The sequence below is a fragment of the Cygnus atratus genome, chromosome 5 (assembly GCF_013377495.2).
Source record: "Cygnus atratus isolate AKBS03 ecotype Queensland, Australia chromosome 5, CAtr_DNAZoo_HiC_assembly, whole genome shotgun sequence".
NCBI lineage: Eukaryota > Metazoa > Chordata > Aves > Anseriformes > Anatidae > Cygnus > Cygnus atratus.
Window position 1 is genome coordinate 35,492,897 of NC_066366.1, and position 10,766 is coordinate 35,503,662.

A 10,766-nucleotide genomic window follows, 5' to 3' on the forward strand; every position below is an offset into this window, starting at 1 on the left:
GCTCCCCAAGACAAGCCCTGCTCTGCAGCCAGGACCCACGGCACCGTGGCCGCAGCCACGCGCCAGGATTTGCCCTCGGCAGACACCAGCTCTCTGCCGCACCTCGGGCGAGCACAGCCCCCACTCCCCAAAAGTCTGCGAGAGACCAGTTAATCCTTGTCTGACACTTTGAAATACCGAGCGCTGCTCAAGCACTAAAGGATTACTCTTAAATATGGTAGGGTTGCCTGCAGCCGACTCAGGTATTGTGCAAGCCAGCTTCAGGCAAATGAAAGGGAATTCCCTAATTATTTCAGGGCTTTCAGTGTACAGGAAGAAGAGCCTTTAGCATGAAATCTCCACTTGAGAGAAGGTGATCTGTGAGAAGAAAAAAGATTTCACTATAAAAGAAAACTGCAGTTTGAACACATGTTCCCTGCAGGAAGGGGGACAGCACACACCTTTGAAGAAGTTACAGGATAGTGAGGAAGCTGGTTCCACTAATGAATTTAGCCCCATAAATTAATAAACTCTAACAGGTCCATTGTTCATCGTTATATTACGCATCCAGGAACTATTAATCCTCCTGCACACCGAGATTCCAGGGCAAATCCAACTCTGCGCTGCAGAACTGGCCATTTCAGGCGCTGCCTTTCACTTCCAAATAACAGGGTCAGTTTGGCCGCTGACTCCTTCGGAGCACCGCTACTGGAAGCACGCACAAGAGGAAAGAGTCTCACTCCCTCACCTCGCTGCATCAACTGAACAGCAACCCTTCGTGCTCAAACTTTCTCCGTTTCCCTTCTCGCTCTCAAGCACCGTGTCGTAACAGCCGCTCTTTAACAGCACCACCAAAGGAAGTAAGGAGCCACGCTGGGCTCTGCGAAAAAGCTATGCTCAGAGAAGTTCTTCAAAGGAAGTCACACGAGTAAGCGAATAGCAAAGATGGAGAAATCTCCTTCAGCCCTGGTTTCCCTCACTCTCTGTTTTTACATAGGCAAGATGCTTTTGGTTCAAGAAGGAGAAAGAGAAAGAAAGAGAACTAGAACGACAGAAAGAAGGAGAAAATCAAAGAGAGAAAGACAAATATAGCAAAGAGAAAGAAGGAAAGAGAAAGAGAAGAGTCCCAGGATAGTTGAGGCTGGCAGGGACCTCCTGAGGCCATCTCGTCCAACCTTCCTGCTGAAGCAGGGTCACCTAGACCACCTGGAAAGGAAGTCAGATAGACAGAAAAAGAAAGAAGCCCTCCAGCCTAAGAAAAGATGCTCTGGGAGAGAACGAGATTCCACTTTTACAAGCAAAAACAAGAGGCAAATGGCTGAAGCCTAACGCCTGTAGATAATGTTGGGGTGCTGAGCGAGGGCTGCGTGGGGTGCTGGGGAGGCGCACAGTGCGCCGAGGACAGCAGGTGGGTGGGCAGGGTTAGGAGCTTGGTCCCAGTGGAAACCCCAAAACAAAACGAGCCCCCTGAAAGCTGAGGAGAAAACAGGCTGGGAGCACATGATAAGAACGCGCGTGGCGAGGCTTCCGTCCTCGCTAATCCTGTCGCTCCCAGGAACCCAGAACCACGGCTGGAACAAAGAGGGGATGCTTCGGCCTCTGAGGGGACGCGTTACTGAGGCATCGCACAGACACTAGGAGAGGGGAAAGCGAGAGGTAAGCAGCTCAAGCCTCGGCTCGGTCCCAGCCTCTCCTGAGAGCATCTTCTGCTTGTGGTGCACCTTCCTCTTCCTCCACGGGCCCAGTCCTCCGGCCAGCCAGAAAAACGGAGGGGCTGTGGTGCTCCCACAGCGGCGGAGCGAAGCGAGCGCAGCGCAGCAGGCAGCACACTGCCCAGCGCCCCTGCAGCCAAAGCACAGCACAAGGACCCCCGGGGGAGTCCCACGCTCCAGACCTGACCCGCGCACGCAGACAGCTCTCTGCCAACCACGGGCTGAGCCACAGGCCGTGCTGCCACCAGCGCCGGGACCTGTGGACGCAACAAAGCCTCGCTGGGACGGGTGTGTTGTCGCCCCTCGACAGGCCCACAGCCCACACAACCGAAACGTCCACCTGGGAACGGGCCCACCAGACAACAAGGGGCACGCGGCGTGGGGCGCAGCGCCAGAAAGAGAGAAACAAAGCGAGCGAGCGGGGAAGAGAAGCAACGAGGGTCAACCAGGAAGAGAGGAACGTGCCAACAAAACCGGCCCAGAGAGAAGCTGCGCTGAGCCAAGGGAGGGACAAGAAAGGGCATGAGGGTCCCAGCGCCTCCCCAGCGGCACGGTTCAGCCCTACGGACTCCCCAGCTGCCGCAAGCAACCACATCTCACCCCTGCTTGACAAATTCTCTTAGCAATCGCTTTTCCACCCCGGGCTTTGGTAAAAGCTGCCTCCAGTTCGCACTCACATGAAGGAGGCTGCGCTCTGTGACCGGGTCCGGGCTGCGGGCGAACAGCAGAGCCCTGCAGACACCGGTTGAGGCACCGGTTGTTGCGGGGTCCTCTGCCAGCCCCCCCGACGGCTGCCGAAGACGGGCGACGTCCCCGCTGAAGCTCGCAGCGGGGAGCCCGTCCCGGCGGCCGCAGTGCGTGGGGAACACGAGTGGGCAGAAACTCGGCCCCGAGGCGAGCCGGGGGCGTCCAGGAGCCGCGACCCCTACGCCGAAGTGGCTGCCAGGAGCCCGGCCCCAGGCACGGGGACGGTCCCCGCGGGGCAGCGGGTGGAGAGCGCAGCGCTGCCAGCCCCGGGGCGGCTCCGCGGGGCCCGGAGGATGCGACCCGGGCCGGGAGCTGCCCAGGCGGTTTGGACCTGTCCCGGGGCTCCGCTTACCTTCAAAGAAGCGCTGCAGAGCCTCCGTCTCGTCCACCACCTCCATAGCTGTGCCATGCACCGGGCGGCCGGGCTACTGTCCGCCGCGGGGCATCCCCCGGGGCCGCTCCGCAGCGCTCCGCAGGGCTCCCGGAGCCGCCGGCGCCCAGCGCGGCCGCCGCTGCCCACCGGCCGGCCCGGGCTCGGGCTCGGGGCTGCGGCGCCGCGCTCCGCCTCCCTCCCTCCGGCCCCGGTCCCGGCCCCGGTCCCGCTCCGCCTCCGCCGCCCGCCGCCCCCCTGGCGGCCCCGGCGGGCAGCGCAGCCCGGAGGCGGCCCCACGGCGGCCGGGGGGCGGCCGGCGAGCGGAGTCGGGGCGCGGGGCGTAAATGAAGTCACAGTTGTCCGAGCGCAGTTAACCAAACGCCGGGCCCCTGCCAGGCGCAGACTGTGGGACCATTCTCTTCTGGGCAGATAAAGCGCACAATGAGGTTTTGTCCGTCCCCACAAACCAATTCAGAAGGGCAGATTCTCTTACATATATAAATATATTTTTCTCGCTCCCACAGCTGTGCAGTGACCAATTCTTCTCTGGGGAGGGGAGGGGGGCTGAGGTTTGGGGAGAGTAATGGGTCTATTATTTCAGGGATGGAAAGAAAGAGCTCAACAGCCCTTTTTTCTTCTCTCTCCCTCTTTCCATTAAGACAATTGTTATTCTCTGTTACCCCACAGCCCTTGTTCCTGGGCACACACACTCACATCCCCCCATCTTCGGGCACAAGCTGCGTGGGAAGGAAGCAAAACATTTTCTGTGTCGAAGTTTATTCTCGCCATGGAGCCCGAGGGCCAGCCCGGCCAGACCCACATCTGCTCGGGGCCAGGCCAGGCGCTAGGCCCTACCAGGTATTAGACCTCAGAATTAAATGCTCCTGGATCTAACGAAGGACCCCACCAGCTCCAAATGCAGCCAGGACTAACTAGTGACTGGGTTCCTCTCCTGGCCCTGAGCTTGCCAGGATGTCTGGGAGGGAGGTATACATCTTAAAGATCACCTCCAGTCTCCTATGCACACAAAAGTAGCTACACACAGGGTAAGATGCTCCTTGCCATAAATAAGGGTATGCAAAGGAGGCCCCTTAGGATCCCTCACATCTCGCATGCATCTCTTCCATGTCCCCGTGAGTTCCCAAGCATCACCTGGACCTCTCTCCTGTAATAATTTACAGGAGTGGCAGGAGGGAGCCGGAGCTTCAGCTGCTCAGGCACAATAAAACAACAGGGGAAGGCCAAGGCTATTCTGGGTCACTTCACTGGTGACTGCCAAAGCCTGCAAGAGAACCGGCAAACAGGCTGAGCTAGCAGAAGATCAAGTCCCTGCCAGATATGGCATTAGACCCTAAAGCCAAGTCCAAAGATGATCCAAAGACTTGAAAGGCGAATGACCCTCAGACCGATCCGCCTCGGATCCGTAACCCTCTGGATCACCTGCGCCGTTCCCTGCCTGAGATTCCCCACCCCAAGGAGTGAATTCCCGTGCGGCGACTGGCTTCAGGCAGAACTCAGTGACCTCTCTGCTTTCCCTCAGCAGCCACACCACAGGCTGGGGCATAGCAGAGCAGCCAGTTGCTGTCGTGCCCACTCCCAGCCCACTGCCGAGCTGCAAGAGCCCTCCGACAGCATCCCACTAGCAACTGGGATGCAGCAGAGCAGCTACCAGCCCCGGCAAGCTGCCTCCCGACAAATACCCCATGTACTTACGGGGGGAGCAAGATAAACGAATGCTCGGCTCCATTGTCCACGCCACAGAGTTATCATAAGAACAAGCAGGCCGATGGCTCAGAAATAATTTCTGAAATAACTCCGTGTCTTTGGGCAATAGCACGAAGCTCGCCAGGTATTTGCGCACGGCGCACAGCCGGGGTATCCCAGACTCAACGTGGTTTTACCTGTGTGGTGCCATTACCGCGGTATCACACACTTCATTATCTTAGTAGTAAGAGGCGTCAGTGATTAATAACCGTTACTCCCACTTCTCACGGGGAAGGCAGAAGTCCCAGCTGGCAGCCCATGAAACACAAGCCACGTCTCCTTATCCCAAGCCAGTGCCCGGTCCTTGGACCAAACTCCCCCCCCGGGGCTGGTGCACCCATCTTTGCTGTGCCTGGACCACTCAAGGTATCAGCTGTCCGCCCTTCTCACCTTTGTTTTTTTCCTGCATGTTTGGATCTCTGTCCCAAGGAGTACTGCTGTCTCATTCCTGGACCTAACTAAAGGGAAAAGACAGTTTGGGCACGCGCTCCTGGTGGCACCAAGACACGCACTCGGGCTCATCCCTTCTGGAAACGGGACAGTGCACCTGGCCCCTCACTGCAATGAGCTCCGACCCTGGCACATCAGGGTCGTAATTGTGTAACCCCCAAGAAATACTGGAGAGTTTTGAGCCCAGAAACACTTAAAGGTATTTGATCTACTGTTGTTGCACACTAAGCAGCACCAGGGGATAGAAATCCAGCCCCCATCACAGGGGGCTGTTTGCTTTCCTTCCCGCTGCCTCCCCTCTGCCACTCTCCCTCCCGCTCAGCCCGTGTCCTCCCGTTTCCCCATCTCTCCCCCTCGGATACACACACACACTCCCTTCCTCATTTCCTCCGGGTCACGCTCTCTGTAAACACTGCTCTCTCTGTGCCATGTGGTTGGTCGGGAGCTTGAGCCAAGGAGGGGGTGGAGGGATATTACTCATGGAAGGTGTGGCTGTTGCTCCCTCCAGCGCTAAATTTCAAAGTCCAATTGAAAACAAAAAAATAATTCAGCAGTGCCCCCCACCCCGCCTCACACCCCGGCACCCCATCAAGCTTCTCAGACACAGCCCTAAGTCTTCTGGGTCTCTTATTACCTTCCTTCGGCCACTGTCCCGGGGGCCAGGTTAGCAGGCATGTGCCCCCAGGAGCCAGAACCAGCAGCCCAGCTGAGGTGAGGTTCAGCGGAGCAGGGCGCTTGGGCACCAGACGTGGGGTTGCCCTGATGCGGCTGTGCCATCAGATGCCAAAGGAGATGCTGGAGGTGCTGGAACATTCGGCCTCTCACACTAATGGTTCCTGTGTTACGTACTCGGCGCGCGCACACCCACTGGTTTAGCACCTTCACGATATATCAGTTTCAAAGCTGGTTTAGAGCCCACTCGAGTTACAAGAAGTGACGGTGCTCAGTTTCACCACAGAAAAAATCAGGGGGCAATGGGTTGCGCCCGTGTCGAAGCGGTCGTACACCAGCAGTCTTCGCGCCTTGTTCCTGTGTGTCCTCTTGGGAAGTGAGCTTATGAAACCGCCCTGTGCATGCAGCTGTGCCTGCCCTGACTTTAGCCTGTGCTAGTCTGCCTCACCAGCATTTATTGGAGGCACAATTAGGGCAAACTGTACACATTTTACGTGTACTAAATAGGACATACTGACACTTCCCCATGGACCCTGTGAACTGTGTTCAGGTGGCCTCCTTAGCTACGCAGTTTTGGAATGCTTCCTGTTGGATATGTCAGCCAGGACTCGGATTTAGTCACACTGCACACGGTTAAAAATGAAGATAAGGCACTACACATGCAGCCCCTGTGCCGTTTCCACAGGTTGCTGTAGCCACTGGGCTTAAAAAGCAGAGAAACCATAATATGGACAATTTACTGTCACCCTCAAAGTCTGCGAAGGAGGGCTGTAGAAAGCAGGCTATAATATTGCCAGTATTAGTACTTGAATGGTGTTTTGGGTGAGAAAGGAGCTGCTGTGTAAGGGCTTCATGTGGGGATGGTCCGTGCAGCCTCCCCTGCACTCTGCCCGGTTTATATCTGCTCGGGGCTTGGAGTCAGCTCATCCCCAGGGGCTGTGCAGGACTTGTATTTCCCATGGTTATTTGGCTGCACCAGGGGACAGGGAAACTTCTCTCCTTGACCTTACCTGACTTCCCTGGGGAAGAGCTGGTGCTCTTATCTGGTGTGACAATGCTTCTTTGAGCCAGCCAGCGAATTCAGTGTGATCACACGGTGATCCAGAACCTTCAAGCGAAGACTACAGCTTCGATTAGTAACACCATGGGAATGCAGGCAATGCGGGGAGCCAGAAAGCTGGCGACAAAGCTCCCTCTCACGCAGCGCTGGCCTTGTGCACCCGTGTGCTCTGCCCCAGCCACGTCCCCGCAGGCTCCCACCTCCTGCACCGCACCTCCCCAAGCCCCAGCGCTGAGCAAGGCCACCAGAAAGCCAAGGGCCTTTCGCTGCCAGCAGCAGGAGCGTCAGGGAGACATCACTACTCACTCACTGAGACCCCATTTGGGAACAAATCCTTTTGCGACGTCAGAGGTCTCACAGCAAGTCAGCAACAGAACCAGGCTCAGCTCTGGGGTTCTCTCGTTTGTTTTACAACGCTTAGTTTGTGGGATGGTGCTGGCAGGCAGAGCTGGGGAGCTTGCAGATCTCACCAGCTCTCTAAACGGTTCGAGGCGCTTTGGGAAACCCTCACATGAGCTTGGGAAGAGCTCATCAGATTGACTGACCTGATTAAGGAATTTACAAAGCTCACAGCTGGATTTCAAGGGCTGCAAGGCAAGTGACAGTGCTTAGGAAAGACTCTGCAGGTGCAGGATTCAGACTTGCATTCCGTACAGCATGCTGCTCCTCTGGGATGCCGTCAGCCACATAAACTGCATGCTGCTCCTCTGTGCTACCACTTAACAGCTATCGGCAGCGTCCATTTTTGATCCAACAAAAGAAACCACCAAAGATGACTACAGATTTTAAAGCTGTAAACTTTAGCTTGCTCTAGAATTGCAGCAATCTAAGTCTAATATTTCCAGTATTTCTTGATTTATCAGGGCAGAAAGAATGAATTCAGAACTCTGAAGAGTCCAGGAATCCTGCCTTCCTAGTGTGCCAGAGAAAGCACCTACTTTCTTGTTTCACAAATCCCTACTGCTATCCTATCTAATGCTTTCCAACCTTACTATTGTTCCTGAAGTGTTCTCTCTCCCGACATGTACGTAAGGACTAAGTTCCGACAGGAACCAAGGGGGGGTTGGAATCAATCCCCATCAGTTTTCAGTTGGAACCGGGTGCTTACCTGCCCCTTGTGCCTTTGAAAATCCAACCTGGAAGCAAGAGGAAAGCACCACCAGACCGCCCACATCACACTGCAGCGAGGAGCTAAACTGCTGCCCGAGGCTGCGCTCCCCGGGCACTGCCCCTCCGCCAGACCCCGTCAGGGGCTGTGCCATACAGAGCCAGGTTCTGTCCCGCATCTCATCACAGACTGAAGAGGTCACACCACGGGGACTGCGCTCTGTATTTACCGTGGTCCGTGCCAGCCAGATGTCACAGAGTGACTGCTCATCTCAGCTGTGTTCTCTTGCTCTCAAATGAACATGCAGTGGAGTCTGGCTCAGATCCCATTGAATTTGACAGTGAACACATCTCTGTGCCACCCCTTCATGTAGGTCGGCCTGGCTTAACACTAAATTTAACCTGTGTGGGGAAAATAAGGATCTCTCACACCCTTAGCCAGCATTTGAAGCTGAAATCCCTTAAGGTAATGTAATGTAGTGGGATGCAGAGAGGAAGGATGCTGGGATGGAGGAAAAAGTGTTTGGAAACCTCACTGAGACAGGATGCAGTAGCTTGAGGCTTGCAGCCAAAGGCTGGTGTATAGTCTCTTCGATGAGCATGGCTGAGAAGGGGATTATTTTGCGTCTCAATAGCAGAAGGCAGGTGGGATGGAGGGTCAGGTTTTGACCTACACTGTGGTAGGCCCGCAAGATACTGCTGCTGGCATACATAAGAGCTGTGGTATCAAGCAGAGGATGCACAGCACAGGGTGTGAACTAGCTGGCAAGATTACAGAGCGTTTCAGATGCCTGCTGTTCTCTCCAATTCTTACCTCACTCGATGGCCTCAGGCAGGAGGCACTGTGGTCTGGAGGCTCAGAAGGGAGACAAATGGGGGGAGCACACGTGTGACATTTCTGCTGAGCTGGGGGCACAGGGGAAAGGATGAGAGCCTTAACGCTGCTCTGTTTCCTGCTACTATACTCTATCAAAACTTCCTTTTGTTGAACTCGGCACCTTCCTCCTGTTCCTGTAATTGGGCTTTGCCTGAGGACACAGAAAGGCAGAGGGAAATGCAAATAGAGCAGCAAGAGGTAACACTAGCGCAGTACAAAGGAGAGTGTCATTCGCTCTGGGGTCATTGGCCTTGTTAGCTCCAACACCGCCGATACGGTTATCATGGATGTGTAAGGTACATCCTAGATTGCTCTGCCAGCATGCCGGGAGCAGCCTGCCTGCAGAAGTGAACCCACTCCTCTCTGCTCTCACTGTTGCCAGATGCCCCCTGCCACACCACCAGCACTTCCCAGCTCAGCAGAGCTCGCCCTGCTTGCACACAAGGTGATGCTGAATGAAGGCATGGTGGGAACAGCCAGCTCTCCGTGCTCCCTGACATTTCAAACCCATTCTCCCTTCAACGCTGCTGACGTAACTGGATTCAACAAGTAGGCCAACTGAAGAACCAGGGATCACGCCACAAGTCCAGTCAGTTGATTCCTTTCCTCAGTTTTGCACTTACACAAATATTCCAACCTTCAAGACCCTTTCCCCTTACCCTCCAGCCTCACAAAGCAAGCATCCTTTTCTACGGGTTCCTCTGAGACAGCCAGCAGGCAGTCCTATGAAATCAAGGTACACTGAATTCTTCCCCCAGCCCCAACATACATCTCTTCCTCTCCATGGGTCTGGCTGCCTCTCTCTCTCTCTCTCTCTCTTTCTCTAAGCTGCCCAACAGCTTTCATCTTTGTGTTATAGCGTCTCCTTGCCTCAAACACTGCTGCAATTCTTCCCCTTCTCAGCAAGCGTGGTTATTCTGGGAGCCCCCTGCCAGCTGTGCAGAACGAAGGCATTTCATAATGGAAGTTGTGCGGCCACCTAAACAAAACACTGCTTGCTCGGGCTGCCTCTCACTTGCAACTCCTGCCAGTTTCTAGGCAAACTGGAACTCCAGCGGGCCTCGCTAGGAGCTGCCGCCTCAGCTTGAAGGATGCAAAAATGCTCAGGGAAGAGCCTCCATTCCCAAGAGCTCTGGTTTGTCTTCAAAACAGAGGAAAAAGATGAGCAGAGGTACCCTCTGTACTTTTGGGGCAAGACATCTCAAATCAACACACAGCAACAGAAGGCGACCAGTTTGGCTCCCTCAGCAAAGAACCACAGAGAACAAAAACATCCCAGCGGTAGACACAGAGGCCTTGGCAGACATGACAAACTATCAAAGCTGAGGAACATGTCCTCCGGCGAAGCCCCCACAGATCAGTACTAATCAGCAGGGCTGGGGCAAGAACACACACTCATCCAGGAACACTCCCCACGTACAAGCATTTTGGCACCCGGGCGTGCAGTCACCGCCATGAGGGCCAATGCAGGCCTGTGGAGCTCAGCCAGCCCGAGGAGATCCATCCCATACAGTCCTTCTCAGGTGAGCCTCCTTCTGCTGAGTCCTCACGCAGAGGCTGCAAGCCTCCTTCGTGATCAGCCAGTGGACAGGGTGAGACGGCAGAGGATACAACCTCACCCTTCCCCAACGCCCCGTACACACCCAAGGTAGCTCCCACACTGCTGGAGGCGGAAGCTGACTGCTGCAGGCTCGCTCTGTTATCTCCTCTTGGCAAGAAAATGGCACTGATAAATCCCTCGCTGGTTATTCATTAACTGCGAGAGGTTTGTTCCCAAGATGGAGAGAACACCACCATTGATTTAGAAAAAGGATAAAGGAAGGTCACCAGCGAGGGACACCCATTCCAGGAAACCTCTGTGCCCTGGCACCCCAGCTGCTACCAGGAGCATGGGGACTCGCATCAGCACTGCTGAGATTCAGAACAACTAGGGCAGCACGAGAAACTTGAAAACTCCTTGGGCAGGTTGGGAAGGAGCTCCTGCTGCACTCATTTCTGGGGCTTTTCCCCACAGAGCTCGTGCCA

General features: G+C 55.3%; 1 protein-coding gene across 1 annotated transcript in view; it reads right to left on the reverse strand.

Annotated features, from left to right (window-relative positions):
- MYRF (myelin regulatory factor) overlaps positions 1–2,891 on the reverse strand; it is a 64,240-nt gene extending 61,349 nt beyond the window's left edge. Inside the window, exon 1 of the mRNA XM_050711298.1 lies at positions 2,791–2,891. Coding sequence (XP_050567255.1) covers positions 2,791–2,836 — 46 coding nt within the window. The 5' untranslated portion in view covers positions 2,837–2,891. The remainder of the gene's footprint in view (positions 1–2,790) is intronic.
- Between the last annotated feature and the right edge of the window lie 7,875 nt (positions 2,892–10,766).